The sequence below is a fragment of the Mustela lutreola genome, chromosome 8, assembly GCF_030435805.1.
Source record: "Mustela lutreola isolate mMusLut2 chromosome 8, mMusLut2.pri, whole genome shotgun sequence".
NCBI classification, from domain to species: Eukaryota; Metazoa; Chordata; class Mammalia; order Carnivora; family Mustelidae; genus Mustela; species Mustela lutreola.
Window position 1 is genome coordinate 74,446,479 of NC_081297.1, and position 19,935 is coordinate 74,466,413.

At 35.6% G+C, this 19,935-nt stretch overlaps 1 protein-coding gene across 2 annotated transcripts in view; it reads right to left on the reverse strand.

The window, feature by feature from the left end:
- C8H12orf40 (chromosome 8 C12orf40 homolog) overlaps positions 1–19,935 on the reverse strand; it is a 97,543-nt gene that overhangs the window by 56,432 nt on the left and 21,176 nt on the right. For both annotated transcript variants that reach the window (XM_059185647.1, XM_059185648.1), the window contains exons 2-3: positions 3,351–3,390; positions 387–525 (exon numbers count right to left, since the gene is read on the reverse strand). In XM_059185647.1, the coding sequence (XP_059041630.1) occupies positions 387–525; positions 3,351–3,390 (179 nt within the window). The remainder of the gene's footprint in view (positions 1–386; positions 526–3,350; positions 3,391–19,935) is intronic.

The window sequence follows — 19,935 nt, forward strand, 5'->3', positions numbered from 1 at the left end:
CTCTAAATACTTTAAGATAGTAAAGACATTTATTCCCTGCTCTTTTACCTAAACTTTGGTTAACTATTCTGCCTACATAAAATAATGTAGTAACTAAAATGAATGTAACATAGTAACTTGAACCATACCTTATAAAATTAATTTTATGTAACACACAACTTAAAAACACAAATATATTAAGCAAAAAAAAAAAAAAAAAAAAAAGGATTTTAAGCAAAAAGTAACAAAGGTACTTTAAAAAAAAAGTAACTATTTAAAGAAGACAACCAAGTTTTAAAATTATTTTACTTTCCATATCCTTTGAGTTCTAAAATTATAAATTTATTAGAAAATTGAATGTTATTATCACATTAGAGTCAAAACAAAATGCTAACGGAAAGACTTACCAGGTGTTTTCTTCTGGCAAGATATGTGATTTACCATATATAGGTTAAGGAGATCTAAACTGAGAGTGGAATTTTTGACAGGCGATGAAACCCCCAGTAATTTCATTTTTGATTTTAATCTTTTCTTTTCAAAATATTCCTAAAATAATTTAAAAAGAAGTTATTACAACAACCATATGGTTTTATGCAGAATTATAAAAAATTAAAAACCAATAATGCTATTTAACAATTAACTGATTTGATATTTTTATATTTCTGACACCCCCTTTATATGCTTACATATAAATTAAAATCAATCATAATGATAGAGTTTGCCTAAAGACTCTTAATTCCACAGCCTCTTAAAATCTTTTTGGTAAATATACTGCCTTTAAAATAGAACTTTATAAAGGCATTACTAGGTATCAAAAGATTAAAAATGATCTGAAATGTAAAGCTTTTTAAAAGTTTGATAAAACAAATCTGACAAGGTAAAAACTTGTTTTTCTACCTGGTGTGCTATCTTACAGATATAAAAAGCCTTAAAGATATGCACAGTTGAGTACCAGTAAAAGTTAACTGAAATGAGAAGAGGACAAGAAAAAGCAGCTATGTGAGACTAATCTCCAGCCTGAGTCAATTTAATTTCCTTTACTATCCTTCCATGACTGCTACTTTGCCATTAACAAGAGCTGTACTGTTGAGTGGACTCAGAAGTGAATGAGAGATAACAGTGAAGGGGCAGAGCAAGAAAGGGAAAGGATCCAGAGAGGGCTTTAGTTGTTTTAATAGGGGGAAACTGAATATGTCTGAATATCAGTGGAAAGCCTCCAGCTGACAGTGACTCGTTGAGGATACAAGAAAGAGAAGAAATAATTAATGCAGTGAAGTCCTTAAGAACGATGGAATCCAGACTGCAAATAAAGAGACCTTCCTTTGTCTAAAGGAAACTACCTCCACAATCACAGAAGGGAAAGAGAAAATCAGTGAAGGGAAAGAGAAAATCAGTGAAGATGTAAGACAGGTTACAGAACTGGTAGTAGATATAGAAGATAATTCTCATCTGATAGCTTCTATTTCCTCTGAAATATAAGATAAAGTCATCTAATGAGTGTGAAGAGATTAAAAATAGGGTTGGGGAAGAGTGGCTTAAGGGAGACATGACACATTCAAGGGAAGATACGACATTTTCAAAGAATAGGAAAGTGACACAACTAGAGATCAACACTTTAGGGAAGGGCCATAGCATGTCTTTCCCTTTCTTATAAATATTCAAAAGAATGATCCAGAGTTAAGACTACTAAAAAAAAATCTGGGAACAGATTATAGTTTATTTATTGAATACCTGTGTTATTTCTTGACACAATTCTAGGCAAAGGAGATACAAAATGAACAAAAGTAATAAAATACCTCTTCTGATAAATATATGTTAATGAAGGGAAACAGATGAAACAAATTTATAAGAAAATACCAGATTATGAAAAGGAAGATTAAAAAAAATGGTCCTGGAAAGAAAATAAGTGGAGGGTGGGGAGCTACTTAGATGCTATGATCAGAGAAAGCCAATCTAAGAGGAGATACTTCAGCTGAAACCTAAATGCTGACAAGGCAGACATGCAAATATCTTGAGGAAGAATATTCCAGACAAAGAGAAGAAGAATGGCAGAGAGACTGCCAGTGTAGCTAAAATAAAATGAACAGAGCAAGGAGTAAGAAAGTCAGAGAAGTAGGCAGGGTGTAGATCCTTCAGGTCCTTCTAGGCTATGGTTGTCAGATATTATTCTAAAAGCAATAAAAAACTGAAACTTTTAAGCAGGGGAATGAAAATTCTGATTTGTGCTCTTAAAAGACCATGTTAACTGCTGTGTGAAGAACTCACTACAAAGGAAAAAATATATAGCAGAATAACACTGATAAATTTGATTATATTAAAATTAAGAACATTCCCTAAAATAACATTAAGAAAATAAAAATAAAAGCTACAGAGTACACATAAAACCCAAGAATTCTAAATATATAAAGACAATTAAAAAAGACAACACAAATTAAAAATGGAAAAAATACTCGGAAAAGTACTTCACAAAAGAGGAGAAACATGGATGAAAATGTCAGATAATCTCATTAGTAATCAAGAAAATATGAGTTGAATTTATAATGAGACATCATTTCACTTCACTAAATTAATAACTATCCTACTTTTATAATAATCACTTCCTTGTTTTTCTTTAAATTTTATGAGCTTTGAACATATTTTTTTCTGTTTTGAAACTTTGTATAAATGGAATCTTACTGCTTATATAATCTGTAAGTTGCTTTATTTGTTCAATATTATATTTTGGGGATTCATCTACATTAATTACATGTGGTTGACACATTTCCACTGCTATATCATTACTTGGGTATGCCACAATTTGTGTAACCATTCTAGTACTAATAGACATTTGGGTGGTCCCCTTCCCTCCCCATACCCCTGCCCCTCTTCTTCCTCTCTTGCCTTCTTTCTTTTTTGCTACTTAACAACACTGATCCAAACAAGCTTGTACATGTCTCAAAATACACATGTGGAAAAATTTCTCTTGAATATAGATTGCTTGGTTGTAAGATATATGCATGTTCAACTTTGCATAATAAAATCGATGTAAGAAAAAAAATTTTTTTTAAGTAGAAGGTAGGTTATAAGGCCATCATGATACTCTAGGCATAAATGAGGATTTGAATCAGGGTACTCATAGCACAGGTAGTGAGAAGTGATCAGACTTCCCTTAAAAAACTGGGATATATTTTGGAACTAGAATGACAACAAGAATCAACAATGACCTTTAGTCTCTGCCTGAGAAAACGGTTGGCTAATCAAGCTATCTACAAGAACAGAGAAGACTGGATGGTCTTCCAGTTACTTAGGTGTATTTATTAGCCTTTTGAAAAACACTTCAAAAGACCACTATTCTTATAAAGCTAATATAAATAAAAATATATTTTCTTTACCTTTTGCTTTCTCCTTTCCTGCTTGATCAGAACCCTGGTACTGAAAAAGGAGCAAGACAAAAGATGTAAGTTTCTGCAATGACTGCCATTTTGGCTAAACTGATGACTTGAAATTAAAATCTATAAGTATAGTAAGAATTATATTATTTTCTGAAAATAAACTATGAAAATGTTATAGTATATACTGTTTCACAAAAATTTTCTTAGAAATCCAAGAAATAGTAAAAAAGACTCTAGACCTACGAAGAATAATAAAGCACAGAATAAACCTGGATTATAAAATCAACATAAGCAAAGAGAAAGCAATGCATTGGAAAAGATGTATCCCCAAAACACTCTCATCTGACAGCAATATTCTTGGTCAAACTGCTATTTTCTTGTTTTACCTTACATTTCAATATTCTACTAAAACCAAAAGAAAATAGAGAAAAAATTAAAATCTATTTGGATCTAAGGAAATTTTAAGTTTATTATTAAAGCAACTTCAGTTATATTAATGTATCAGCTATGTGTACTTGAAATCTCCTAACATCTTTAAAAAAGTAGCTAGTTCCTATGGACATGCTTTATACCTACTTTATGTTAAACATTGCATTATATCCCAATGATAGCACAGTACTTAACAGTTATAAAATATCTGCTCTATTAGTAATTACGGAATGCTATAAAACATTCATGACTGTTTAAAAAGATCTGTACAATATAGCTTTTGGATATACATGAAACTATGGTCTCAAATTCAAGATTTGTGCAAGAATTATAAATAATAAAATCTTAGCTCTATGAGATTTATATAACAACATGAAAATAAAAACTCCTAATAACAACTATTATATACCTTACACCACCCTAAATGCTTTGGATACTTTATATGTATAAATTCATTTAATCTTCACAGCAACTAAATAAGGTTAAGATCTACTTTTATCCAAAAGAAGATGTGGTATATATACACAATGGAATACTATGCAGCCATCAAAAGAAATGAAATCTTGCCATTTGCAACGATGTGGATGGAACTAGAGGGTATCATGCTTAGTGAAATAAGTCAATCGGAGAAAGACAACTATCACATGATCTCCCTGATATGAGGAAGTGGAGATGCAACATCGGGGGTTAGGGGGGTAGGAGAAGAATAAATGAAACAAGATGGGATCAGGAGGGAGACAAACCGTAAGTGACCGTTAATCTCACAAAACAAACTGAGGGCTGCTGGGGGGAGGGGGGTTAGGGGGGTTTGGACATTGGGGAGGGTATGTGCTATGGTGAGTGCTGTGAACTGTGTAAACCTGGCAATTCATAGACCTGTACCCCTGGGTATAAAAATACATTAGAAGTTTATAAATAATAATAATAATAATAATAATAAATTTAAAAATTAAAAAAAAATTTTAAAGATATACTTTTATCCATAAGAAACTAAGAGAGGTTAAGTAACTTGCCCACAGTCACACCACTGAGAAGTGTAAAATGGAGATTCAAATCCAAGAATTCTAATTTTAAAGTATTTAACCAATGCATTACACTGCTTTCCAAGTATGTCAACTGTGAATACACAAAGCTGTTCAATTTTCCAAATAAAATTTTTCCAAATTTTCATAAACTACATGTGTAAGTTACTGAACACCCTCAGACTTGCCACTTACTGAACTTGTTCTTTAACATATTTCCCAATAGCTATGTCCTAACTGACCATTTTGAGCTTACTGAACAAAGAACCCAATCTATTCTGTTCTATGCAACATCATAAGTGTACTGCTGGCATTCAAACTTCAGAAAAGAAAAAGGAAATAAATTACATTTCATTGATATCTTAAATTTCAAGGGTGGAGAGGATCTTAGAGATTAGTTTATTCTCCAACATTTTAAAATTTACAAAAAACTTACATAAGAAGCAAAGTGCTTTTCAAAGTTCAGAAATATAAGAAGTATGACAGAGCCAGTAACATTAAGCATTTCAGATTATAAACAGATAATAAGAAGAGATATCAATTCTATGAGCAGTTCCCACATTATAAAGATCAGCAGAATTAGGGACAAGTCAAAGTCTAAATACAGTCTTTATATATGTAAATATGAGGTGCTTTTATTCTAGGCTGATTTTCCATTATCCATGACACACTTATGGCTCTCACCAAATTCTTTGTACTACATAAGACCCATCACTATGTGTCTAAGAAAAGTCAATTAAGGGATGCCTGGGTGGCTCAGTTGGTTAAGCATCTACCTTCAGCTCAGGTCATGATCCCAGCATCCTGGGATCAAGCTCCACATCAGGCTCCTTGTTCAGTGGGGGGCCTGCTTCTCTCTCTCTGACAAATAAATAAATCTTTTAAAAACTAAATACATAATCAAAAAATTTTTTAAAAGTCAATTAAGAACTCAAGGGGCATCTGGGTGGCTCAATTTAGTGTTTCCCTTCAGTTCATGATCTCAGGTACTAGGATCAAGTCCCTCGTCGAGCCTGCTTTTCCTTCTTCCTCTGTCCCTCTGCCCTGCTTGTGTTCTCTCTCACAGTTACATGGTCAATGAATCTTCAACAAAGCAGGAAAGAATATTCAATGGAAAAAAGACAGTCTCTTCAACAAATGGTGTTGGGAAAACTGAACAGCAACATGCAAAAGAATGAAAGTAGAGGAGCACAGCTAGCACGGTGGAGCATGCAACTCTATCTCAGGGCTATGGGTTCAAGCCCCATGTTGGGTATGAAGCCTTTTAAAAAAAAAAAAAAAAAAAAAAAAAAAAAAGAAAGAAGAAGAAGAAGTTGTTAAAAAAAAAAAAAAAACTAAACCAGTGATGCCTGGGTGGCTCAGCTGGTTAAGCATCTGCCTTTGGCTCAGGTCATGATTCGGGATCATGCAATCAAGTTCCACATCATCAGACTCCTTGCTCAGTGGGGAGTCTGCTTCTACCTCTGCTTGCCACTGCCCCAGCTGGCGTGTGCTCTTTCTCTGACAAATAAATAAATAAAACCTTTAAAAAAAAAAAAACATAAAAAAACTAAACTGGACCACTTTCTTACACCACACACAAAAACAAATTCAAAACAAATGAAAGACCTAAATGTGAGAGACAAAACCATCAAAATCCTACAAGAGAACACAGGCAGTAACCTCTTTGACCTCAGCCATAGCAAATTCTTACTATATACACCTCTAGAGACAAGGGAAACAAGCAAAAATAAACTATTGGGAATTCATCAAGATCAAAAGCTTCTGCACAGCAAAGGAAACAATCAACAAAACTAAAAGGCAACCTAGAGAATGGGAGAAGGTATTTGCAACTGACACATCTGATAAAGGGCTAGTGTCCAAAATGTATAAAGAACTTATCAAACTCAACATCCAAAAAACAAATAATCCAGTTAAAAAATGGGCAGAAGACATGAAAAGACAGTTTTCCAAAGAAGACATACAGATGGCCAATAGACACATGAAAAGATGTTCACCACCACTCTTCAGGAAGATGCAAAGCAAAACTACAATGAGATATCACTTCACACCGGTTAAAACAGCTAAAATCAACAATACAGTAAACAACAGGTATCGGTGAGGATGCAGAGAAAGGGAAACCAACTTACACTGTTGGTGGGAATGCAAACTGGTACAGCTACTGAAAATAATATGGAGTTTCCCTAGAAAGTTACAAAATAGAACTACCCTATGATTCAGCAATTGTACTACTAGATATTTACCCAAACAATACAAAAATACTAATTCAAAGGGATACATGCTGAGTGGTTTGTAGCAGCATTATCAACTATAGTCAAATTATGTAAACAGCCCCCGTATCAATCAACTGATGAATGGATAAAGAAGATGTGGTATGTGTATACACACATACACACACATACCAAATATTACTTGGCCACCAAAAAAAATGAACTCTTGCCATTTGCAATGAAGTAGATGGAGCTAGAGGGTATTATGATAAGCAAAATAAGTCAATCAAAGAGAAATACTTTCTCATTCACTCATAGGTGGAATTTAAGAAACAAAACAAATGATCATAGGGGGAAAAAGAGAGAAGAAAACCAAGAAACCAACTATCAAGAACAAACTGATGGTTACCAAATGGGAAGTAGGTGGGAGGATGGGTTAAATAGATGATGGGGGATTAAGGAGTGCACTTTGTGAGGAGCATGGGAGTTTTATGGAACCACTGAATGACTATATTGTACACCAGGAAATAACATTATACTTTATGCCAACTAACTGGAATTTAAATAAAAACTTAATAAAATGAAAAAACTTTTTAATTTAAAATTTTTTTTTAAATCAGCACAGCAGTCTGTAACACAGCAGACTCAACAGTGCCAGCTACAGATGTTATCATGGTACTCAGAAGTTGTGCAAGATAGTTTGATTCAGAGTCTTTCTGGGAAAAAATGCATGGTCTATAGATATACAAGGAAAGGTTTAGTTAACCAATCTTGTGGATTAAAGGTCCTTGCTAAAAGTTAAAGACTACTAAATTGGCCAGAGGGGCTGAGATAGCGACTTCACCAGCTCCATTCCTGGACAGCAGAGTACCTCTTCTGGCATCACTGACATTATTGTCCCTGAAAACTCAATCCTGCTACAGTTCCTACAACTGCCTGCAACTACAATAGATGCTCTGTATTCTCTCTTTATCTCTCTTTATCTCTTTATCTTTATCTCTCTTTGCTAATTCAAAGTAAAGGACAAGTGCATCAAAGTCTAAGCTTAGATCATATGCCCACTCCCTAGCTGCAAAACAGACTGAAAAACATTATCTGGGTTTTGTTGTGGTTTTTTTATGTTGGGCTTTGTGGGATTTTTTTCCCCACATTCTTTAGAGAAAGGTGGCCTGTGCCTAGTACCAAAACTCATAATGTGGGAAATACCTCCCCCTGCCCCCCTCACACACAAGGGGCTCAGATGCTGGGCTGCCAGACTACAAGTATCTTCTTAAAAGATGTTATACCATAAAATTAAAATGGTTGATGATCCAAAAGTACTTTTTTATTTGGCTGTCAGATATGTGTACATGCATGTGTATATGTATGTATGTGTATATATTTCTGGTAGTTTCTTCTAATGGTTTTGCTTAGGTGAGTGTCAAAATAAGACAGTAATGTCCTTTTTGTTGTTCCACAATGGTTGAGTAAGATGGCAATACAGAAGGCTCCTGAGGCCCTTTTCCCCACAGACACACTATATGTACAACTACATTTGGGAGCATTCCCTCTGAAAGAGATTCAGAAACTAGCTGAATGACTCCTACATACTAGATAACTGAGAAAATACCCACACTGGAACAGGTAAGAAAGGCTATGACACACTCTTACCATGAACACATCACCCCCGCCCGAAGCACAGTGCCAGACAATTGGGAGGGAACACCCATTCCTAGTTTTGAACTGAGAAGCAAATGGTTTGTACTGCATATCCAGCACTCCCAATTTTCAGGGCCCTCACTAGACAGATAAGTTTCCAAAAATACAGCTCTGAAAGCCAACAGGGCCCAAGTCCAGGAGAACCACAAGACTACAGCAAACAAATAAGCAAACTCTTAACAGGTGTGTAGCACTCACCATACCTACCCTCAGAGTTCAGCATGGAGTAGGTAAACCATCTATCTCCCAGCCTTTCCCTGAAAAAGGTTAATCTGCATACTTTACAAGCTCCTTCCTGAGGTCTAGGCTTATCATTCCACATTAGAGGCTGGCTACAAACCACCCCAGAAAATAAGAAAGCCAGAGGACAACTCTCCTGCCTTTTTCCAAACCACTCCAGCACATCAGCATCTCCCTAGAAGGAGATGGTGTGCTCCAGCTATTCCAGCTGCCACCCAAAGAACGGGTCACTAGATGCCCTGGCACTGATAGCCAAATAGGCTTCCATTCAAGAAACCAGTAGGACTTTAGTAAACAAAGAAGCAATTCTTAACTGCCTGTCACCTCAGAGCTAAGCAAGCAGTGACCAGGCAAAATCTCTTAATGCTGTTAGTTCCCTGAAAAAGGTTTATCTACTTACCTTAAAAAATACTACCTTAGGGTAAGGCTTCTCATCTAGCAGGCATCAACAGGTTGGTTGTGATCTTCCCCAAAGACCAGGGCAGACTGAAGACATCTCTCAGGCTATCTCCCTCCAGCCCACTCCAATAAAACCAGATCACCAGTATCTCCCTGAAGGAGATTGTACAACATATTTAAGGCCACAACTTTTGTGACAGCCACCCAAAGAGTAAGTCTCCAGATCATCTGGTTCTAACAGCCAACGGAACTTGCATTCACGAGTCTCAAACAAAGAAATAGTTCTTAATGACCACAGAAACATAACCCAGGGGCTAGCACAGAGGACAGGCAAAAAGCTTATCTCCCAGTTTCTTCCTAGAAGGGGCTTAAATACATACATACTCAGCTGCTGCCTGATGCTGATGTTAAATACATACATACCCAGCTGCTGCCTGATGCTACCTGATAGCAATCAGGTGCTAACTGCAATCCTAACCACTGGGACAATGATGGGTCTTGACATACCATCTACTACTAAGAAAGACTAAGAACAAAGGAGACTTGGGTAATCACAAAAGTTTGAGAGACAACTAGGAGGCAGGGCCTAGCCTATCAATGAGATTTCCTTCATAAGACCATCTGTAAAAACTGGGAAAAGAGAGAGATTTAGGGAAGATCAAGAGGTAGGATGATCCTGAGTTTACCTCTTCCCTCAGACACAGCCCTCCTTCAATCTAGCTGGTCAGATACTTGCAAGAGCCAGTTCTGACACTATATACTTTGCCAGGTCCTGACCTGGCATTCCCTTGCCAATATGCACTACCTAACCCCCTGCACCAACAGGCTCCCCTCCAAAGCAGCTCCCACTCCACCACACCCAGCAGGCAGCCCCAGCCAGACCAGTGCCACTCCGAAGCAGCGCCTGCCCCAGAGAAGGGGAAGTCAATACAAGTCATCAGCATGCCCACAGCAGTTGCAGGTGGGCCTCTCAGCCAGCCATGCCAAGGGCCAGCACTACCCACCAGTGTGCCCACAGTAGCCAGGGCCAGTCACTGCAGACAGCTGGACTGAGGGCCAGTCCAACTATCAGGGAATCCACAGCAATCACAGCCCAATCACAACAGGAAGGTACATGCAGCCACAAAGGAGACACCCCTAGAGTGTCTGGTTCTTATGACCAGGAGTAACTACACTACTGAGCTCTATAGGATCCTTCTACATGAGACCACTAGTTTCAAAACCAGGAGCTGACCTATCCAATATTTATAAACACAGAGTCTGAAAAAATAAAGAGACAAAAGAATAAAATAAAAGAATGAAAGAACAAAATAAAACCACAGAAAACTAAATAAAATAGAAATATGCCATGTGCCCAATAAAGAATTCAAACTAATGGTCATAAAGATGTTCACTGAACTTGAGAGGAAAGCGGATGAACTTCAACAAAGAGAAAACATAAAAAATCATCAGAACTGAAAAATAACTGAAATTAAAAATAAATCACAGGAAATCAATAGCAGATTAGAGAATGCAAAAGAAGAGACAGCAATCTGGAAGACAGAGCAGTGGAAAGCACCCAAAAACAAATGAAAAAAGAACAAAAAAAATTAATGATAGCTTAAGGGATCTCTGGAATAACATCAAAGACAAAAACACTGATATTATAAGCGTTCCAGAGAATAACATAGAGACAGAATGGAGCGAAAAACCCATCTGAGAACATAATAGCTGAAAACTTCCCAAACTTGGGGAAAGAAAGAAGACATCCAGGTCCAGGAGGCAAAGAAAGTTTCAAATAAGATGAACCCAAGGAGGGCCACACCCAAAACTATAATAATTAAAATGTCAAAAGATAAAGATGAAGAAAGAATCTTATATGAAAGAGAAAAGCAAATGCTTACATACAAGAGAAACCACATATGACTATCAGATATTTTTCTTTAAAAAAAAAAAAAAAAAAAACAGAGACAGAGAGAGAAACATTGCAGCCAGAAATAAGTATATTACATATTCAAAATACTAAAATAGGAGAAAACTTACAACTAAGAATAATGTGCCCTGCAAAGTTATCATTAAGAATCGAAAGAGAGGGGCGCCTGGGTGGCTCAGTGGGTTGGGCCTCTGCCTTAGGCTTGGGTCAGTCTCGGGGTCCTGGGATCGAACCCCACATTGGGATCTCTGCTCAGCGGGGAGCCTGCTTCCCCCTTCTTTCTCTCTGCCTGCCTCTCTGCCGATTTGTGATCTCTTTCAAATAAATAAATAAAATCTTAAAAAAAAAAAAAAAAGAATTGAAAGAGAATGAGATTCCAAGACCTACAAAAAAGGAGTTCATTACACTAAACCAGCCTTACAAGAAATATTAAAGAGACTTCTTCAAGTAGAAAAGAAATGGTTATAACAAAGAAAAATAAATAATGAAGGGGAAAAAATGCACTGGCAAAAGCAAATATAAAGGAAAGACACTAGATCAATCATTATAGAGCTAGTATGAAAGTCAAAAAACAAAAGCAATAAAATCAATTATATCTACACATTAGGAGATACACAAAATAAACATCTAAAATATAAAAAAATATACGTTTTAGGTATAAAATGTGAAAAAGACTTTAAAAATATACATAAAATGTGGAGGGGGCAGTAAATGTGTTTTATGAATGTGTTCTCTTTTTTTTAAGATTTTATTTATTTATTTGACAGAGATCACAAGTAGGCAGACAGGCAAGCAGAGAGAGAGGAGGAAGTAGGCTCCCTGTGGAGCAGAGAGCCTGATGCGGAGCTGGATCCCAGAACCCTGGGATCATGACCTGAGCTGAAGGCAGAGCTTTAACCCACTGAGCCACCCAGAAGCCCCTATGAATGTGTTCTGACTTAAGTCACACCCAAATTAAGAGAGGCTACTATATATACAGGATATTATATATGAGCCTCCTGGTAACCACAAACTAAAAAACCTGTAATAGATGCACAAAGAAAAGAGAATGAAATACAAGTCCCTTTGGGAAAGTCAACAAATCACAAGGGAAGAGAGCAAGAAAAGAATAAAGAAGAAGTACAAAACAACCAGAAAACAATGAATAAAACAGCATAAGTACACACCAACCAATAATTACTTTAAGTACAAATGGACTAAATGCTCTAATCAAAAAACATAGCCTAAATGGATGAATTAAAAACCCATCTATACGATGCTTACAAAAGGACTTCCTTCAAACCTAAAGACATATACAGACTGAAAGAAGAGAGATGGAAAGATATTCCACGCAAATGGAAGCAAACAAATAAACAAAAAGCTAGGGCTGCAATACTTAGACAAAACAGACTTTAAAACTAAGATTGTAACAAGACACAAAGAAGGGTATTACATAATGATATAGGGATTGATCCAAAACCACAACATAATCATTGTTAAATACCTGCACCTAACATAGGAGCATCTGAACACATAAAAGCAAATATTAAAAGACACAAAGGGAGAAATTAACAGTAATACAATAACAGTAGTGGGTTTTAACACTCCGCTTACATCAAAATCATCCAGACAGAAAATCAATTTTAAAAAACAGTGAACTTAAACAACACATTAGAAAACAAGGGTTTAACAGACATATATATAGGGCGCCTGGGTGGCTCAGTGGGTTAAAGCCTCTGCCTTCAGCTCAAGTCATGACCCCAGGGTCCTGGGATGGAGCTCCACATCAGGCTCTCTGCTCAGCAGGAAGCCTGCTTCCTCCTCTCTCTCTCTGCCTGCCTCTCTGCCTATTTGTGATCTGTCTGTCAAATAAATAAATAAAATCTTAAAAAAAAAAAAAGATATATACACAAAACATTCCAAAAACAGTGGATTCCACATTCTTTTCAAGTACACATGAAATGTACAATATGAGCAATAGAAACGATGTAAATTACAAGAAAAAACCTAGAAAAAAAGCAAGTATGCGAAGGCTAAACAACATGTTACTAACAAAAGCAATAGATCAATGAAGAAATCAAAGAGGAAACCAAAAAAATATCTGGAGACAAATGGAAATACAACAGTTCAAATTCTATGGGACAAAGGACAGGGAATTCTAAAAGGGAATTTTATACTCATATAGGTCTACCTCAAGAAACAAGAAAAATCTCAAATAAACAATATAACTTTATACCTACAGGAGCCAGAAAAAAGAAAAAAGCTGTATATTGGTAGAAGGCAATAATAAAGCTTAAAATGGAAATCAATAAAACAGAGACTATTTAAAAAAAATACAACAAACAAGGAATTGAGAGCTGGTTCTTTGAAAAGTAAAGCAAAAATTAAAATTAAACAAAACAAAAAAGACCCGGGGCGCTTGGGTGGCTCAATGTATTGGGCCTCTGCCTTCAGCTCAGGTCATGATCTCAGGGTGCTGGGATTGAGCCCCACAGGGGGTGTTCTGCTCAGCGGGGAGCCTGCTTCCCTTCCTCTCTCTCTGCCTGCCTCTCTGCCTGCTTGTGATCTGTATCTGTCAAATAAATAAATAAATAAATAAGATCTTTAAAGAAAAAAGCAAACCCTTAAACTAGATTAAGAAAAACAAAGGAGTGCAAAAAAAATATAATACCAGAAATGAAGAAGTAAAAACTGATATCACAGAAATACACAGGATTGTAAAAGGCTACTACAAAAAATTATATGGCAACAAATTAAAAACCTAGAAGAAATGAATAAATTCCTAGCAATATAAACAGGAATAAATAAAAATTCTGAACAGACCATTACTAGTAACAAATAAAATCAGTAATCACAAAACTCAACAAAAGTCCAGGACAAGATGGTTTCACAGGAAAATTCCACCAAACAGTTAAGTAAGAGTTAACACCTATCCTTCTCAAACTATCCCAAAAAATAGAAGAGGAAGGAATACCTCCAAATTTGTTCTAAGAGGCTAATATTACCCTGACACCAAAACATAACAAAAAAACTTTTAAAAGTTCATTAAATGAATCACTCACCAAAATCAACTGCATTTCATCTCAGTGATGCAAAGACCATTCAATGCATACAAATTAACCAGGATACATCACATTAACAAAATGAAAGATAAAAATCATAGGATTTTCTCAATAGACGCAGGAAAAAAATGGACAAAATTCAATCTCCTTTCATCATAAAAACTCAGAACAAAGTAGGTTTTGAGGGTACATAAATCAACATAATAAAAGCCATATACGACAAACCCACAGCTAAAAACATAGTCAATGGTGAAAATCTGAAAGTTATTCTTTAAAATGAAGAATAAGACAAGGACAGCCACTCTGTAACTTTCATTCAACCAACTATTAGAAGCCCTGGCTCTGGTAATCAGACAAAAAAAGACATTGAAATCAGTAAGGAAGAACACAGCCTGTCACTACATGCAGATGACCTGACACTATACGTAGAAAACTCTAAAGGCTCCACCAAAAAGCTATTAGAATAAATGAATTCAATAACTTTGTCGGATACAAAATTAATATGCAGAAATCTGTTGTGTTTCTATGTACTAAAAAAAAAAAAATAGCAGAAAGAGGAATTAAGAAAACAATTCCATTTACAATTACATTAAAAATAAATAAATAAATAAAATAGAAGCACCTGGAAGTCAGTTAAGTGTCTGACTCTTGATTTTTGGCTCCAGTCATAATCTTATGGGCTGTAGGATCCAGCCCGACACTGGGCTCTACCCTCAGCAGGGAATCTGCTTCTCTCTTTCTCCTTCCCTCTGCCTCTCCCCCTGCTCACAGTCTCTCTCTCTTTCAAATAAATAAGTAAATCTTAAAAAAAAAAAAAAAAAAAAAAAAAGACCAAATACTTAGGAATAAATTTAACCAAAGGGGCAAAAGACTTCTTTGTACTCTGAAAATGATTAAGACCTTGATGAAAGAAATTGAAGACAGCACAAATAAATGGAAAACTACTCCATGCTCATGGACTGGAAGAATTCATATTGTAAAAATATCCTTACTGGGGAGGACATTGGGAGATGGAGAGAAGAAGTGAATTGGGGGAAATCGGAGGGGGAGACAAACCATGAGAGACTGTGGACTCTGAGAAACAAACTGAGGGTTCTGGAGGGGATGAGGGTGGGAGGTTGGATAAGCCTGGTGGTGGGTAATAAGGAGGGCATGTATTGCATGGAGCATTGGGTTTGGTGCATAAACAATGAATCTTGGAACACTGAAAAAACAAAATAAAATTTTTAAAAAGTGGGAAAAATAAATATCCTTACTGGGATGCCTGGGTGGCTCAGTCATTTAAGTGTTTGCCTTCAGCTCAGGTCATGATCCTGGGATCCTGGGATAGAGCCCTGCATCAGACTCCCTGCTCAGCAAGAAGTCTGCCTTCTGCTTCTCTCCCTCCCTCTGCCTCAGCCCCCTCTCTGTGCTCACTCTCTCCCACAAAAAAGAAAAAAAAAAAAGAAAGAAAAAATTTTACTACCAAAAACTACCTACATATTCAATGCAAACTCTATCAAAATACCAACTGTATTTTTCAGAGAATTGAACAAATAATCCTAAACTTTGGATAGGACCACAAAAGACACCAACAGCCAAAGCAACGTTGAGAAAGGCGAATGAAGCTGAAGGCATCAGATTACCAGATTTCAAAGTACACCACAAAGCTAAAGTAATCAAGACAATATGATATTGATACAAAAATACATCACGAAGATGAAAGAGAGCCCAGAAACAAACAAACAAACCCATGTTTATATTGTCAACTAACCTACGGCAAGGGAGGCAAAATATATAATAGAAAAAAGACAATCTTTTTGATAAATAGTATTGGGACAGCTACATGTAAAAGAATAAAATGGGACCACTTTCTTATACTACATGCAAATATAAACTCAAAATGGATTAAAGATGTAGATATAAGACCTGAAACCATAAAACTCCTGGAAGAAAACAAGCAGTAAATTCTTAGACCTCGACCTCGGCAATATTTTTCTGAATCTGTATCTTTAGAAAATGAAGTAAAAGCAAAAATAAACTGGGACTACCATCAAACTGAAAAGCTTTTGCACAGTGAAAGAAACCATCAACAAAATAAAACAGCAACCCAGTTAATGGGAAAAGATATTTCCAAATGATGTCTCCAGTAAGGGGTTAATATTCAAAACATGTAAGAAAACCTCCTGCAACTCAGCAACTCCCCCCCAAAATAATGCAATTAAAAAATGGGTGAAGCAAAACAAACTGAGGGTTGCCAGGGAGAGGGGGTGAGGGAGAGGGGGTTGGGTTATGGACACTGGGGAAGGTATGTGCTATGGTGAGTGCTATGAAGTGTAAACCTGGCGATTCACAGACCTGTACCCATGGGGCTACTAATACATTACATGTTAATTTAAAAATTTAAAAATTTACAAAAAAAATTTTTAAAAATGGGTGAAGGACATGAATAGAAGTTTTTCCAAAGAAGACGTCCAAGTGGGGGAAAAAAAAACATGCAGATGGCCAAGAGACACATGAAAAGATACTGAAAATAATAATCATTAGGAAAATGCAAATTAAAACCACAATGAGATATCACCTCACACTGGTGAGAATGGCTAGTATCAAAAACAAAACAAAACAGAACAAAAAAAAAAAGGTGTTGGTGAGGATATGGAGAAAAGGGAACCCTTATGCACTGTAGGTACAAATGTCAATTAGTCCAATCACTGTAGAAAATAGTATGGAGGTTCATCCAAAAATTAAAAGTTAAGAAATCGTATGATCCAGTAATCCCACTACTAGGCGTTTACATGAAGAAAACAAAAACACTGACTAAAAAAGACATACGCACTCCTATGTTTATTGCAGCATTACTTACAATTGTCAAGATATGGAAACAGCCTGAGTTTCCATGAATATAAAAGATGTGGTACATACACACAACAGACTATTACTCAGCCATAAATAATGAAATCTTGCCATTCACAACAACATGGATAGCCTACAGGATATTATGCTAAGTGAAATAAGTCAAAGAAAGACAAATATCACTTGATTTCACTTACATAGGAAATCTAATAAAACAAATTTAAAAAATCAGAAGCAAACTCCTAATTACATAGAACAAACTAGTGACTGCCAGAGGTGTGGGGGATGGGGAAAAAGGTGAAATAGATGAAGAGGATCAAGAGGTACAAATTCCCAATTATAAACTAAATAGGTCACGGGGATGTAAAATATGGTATAGGGAATATAGTCAATAATACTGCAATGACTTTATATAGCAACACAGAGTAACTACACTTACAGTGATTAGCATTTGATAAGTATATGATTGCTAAATCACTATGTTGTATACTTGAAACTACTACAATACTGTATGTCAACTAAACTTTAATTAAAACTCTTTTAATTAAATTACAACATATTTTTTTAAACTGGGAGATGGCTATTTAAACTTATAAACAGAAGCCAAAACAGAGAATGAAGGAACATTAAGAAACAGAGGAACATATTTCAAACAAAGAAACAAAATCTCTAAAACAGATCTTAATGAAATGGAGATAACAGATTTAAATGATTGAGTTCAAAATAATGGCCATAACAATGCTCAAAATAATGGTCATAACAATGATCATAACAATGCATTTCTCTGCTGACCTCAAGGTGGTCAGCAGAGAAATGCATAAACAAAATGAGAACTCCAACAAAGAAAAAACTTAGAAAGTACCAAACAGAAATAACAGAGTTGAACAGTATAATAACTTCACTGAAAAAATTCAACAGAGCAACAGAAGACTAGATCAAGTAGAAGAAAAGATCACTGGGCTCAAAGACAAAGCAATGGAATTCAACGAATTAAAAGAGCAGGTTTAAAAAAAAAAAAAAGAACTGAAAACAACAGACTATTAAGGGACATACAGGTCAACATTAGCTAAACCAACCATACCCATGATAGTGGTCCCAAGCTTATTCAAAGAAATAATGACTGAGAACTTTGTTAACAAGAAAAAAGAAACAGACTCACATTCAGGAAACTCATAAAGTATCAAATAAGATGAATACAAAAATAGAAACACCAAGACACAACATAATGAAACTGTCAAAGTTAAAGACAAAGAGAGACTTTTAAAAACAGAAAGAGAAACACAACTTGTCACTGACAAAAGAACCACCAAAAGACTATCAGCAGATTTTTTTCAGCAGATGGCCTGCAGGCCAGAAGAAAGTAGCACAGTATGTTTAAAGTGCTAATAGAAAAAGACCTACCAACCAAGAATACTCTTATCAGCAAAGCTGTCCTTCAGAATTAAAGAAAGATGGAATTTTCCGAACAAAGTTTACAGAGTTTGTTACCACTAAACCAGCCTTACCAAAAATGTTAAAGGGAATTCTTCAAACTGAAATGAAAAAAATACTAGTAACAAGAAAACATACTAAAGTATAAAACTCACTAGGAAAAAGAAATATATAAATAAAGTCAGAATATTCAAATTAAATGGTTGTCGGTAATCATAATTCTCTTATAGAAGAAATATGATTATATTACTATAATAATTTGGTAAAAAACATAGAATGATAAATTGCAAATTGTGACATCAAAAAACTGTGGGGGTGCCTGTCTGGCTCAGTCAGGGAAGCGTGAGACACTTGATCTCAGGGTTGTGGGTTCAAGTCTTACACTGGGTGTAAATATTACTTAAAAGTAAAGTCTCAAACACACACACATTCACAAATTTGGAAGTGGGAGAACTTTGATATACATCTGAAGTTTGTTATTATCAGCTTAAAATAGACTGTTATATTTTATGTAAGTCTTGTGATAAACACAAAGTAAAAGCCTATAGAGAAAAATAAAGAGAAAGGAATCAAAGTATACACACAGAAAATGCCAAACCACAAAGCAATAGAGTAAGAGAGAAAAAAGAGAATAGAGGAATTAAACTAGCAAAAAACACTTAACAAAATGACAACAGTTAAGTCCGTAACTATCAATAATATATATATAACTATATATATATAGTTCTAAAAGATTTTATTTATATTAAGAACTGAAGTAAGAAGCAGCAATAGAATAAAAGAATAAGACTTCAATATCCCACATTCAACAAAAGACTGATAATTATGATACTCATATACAAGAAAAGTATATTTGTATACTTGGTATACAATATATTTGGCCTTCATCCCCAATCTCCAATCTTGGCACATAGCTCCTAAAACCCTTAGAATTTCCTAATGAGAGCAAAATTTAAAAATAAATAGATAGAAAGAAAGAAAGAAAGGAAGGAAGGGGGGGCTCTTTTGTTATGATAATGAAATGGTTTTTGGAACACACCTGAGGGTAGGGACTAGCTTCCAGGAGAACCAACCATGTGATTGGAGAATTGGAAATTTCAGTCCCACCCCCTTAACTTCCTGGAGGGAAAAGGAACTAGAGGTTAATCAATCAATAATAACGAGTGACTTAATCAACCACACGTATATAATGAAGCCTCCATAAAAACCAAAGAGACTGAGATTGGAGAGCTTTCAGGTTGGTGAACACATGGAGATTTGGGAGAGTGGCACTCTTGAAGAAACCATGGAAATTCCATGCTCTTTCTCCATATTTGCCACAAGTAATTCTTCTGTCTGGCTATTCCTGAACTATATCCATTTAAAATAAAA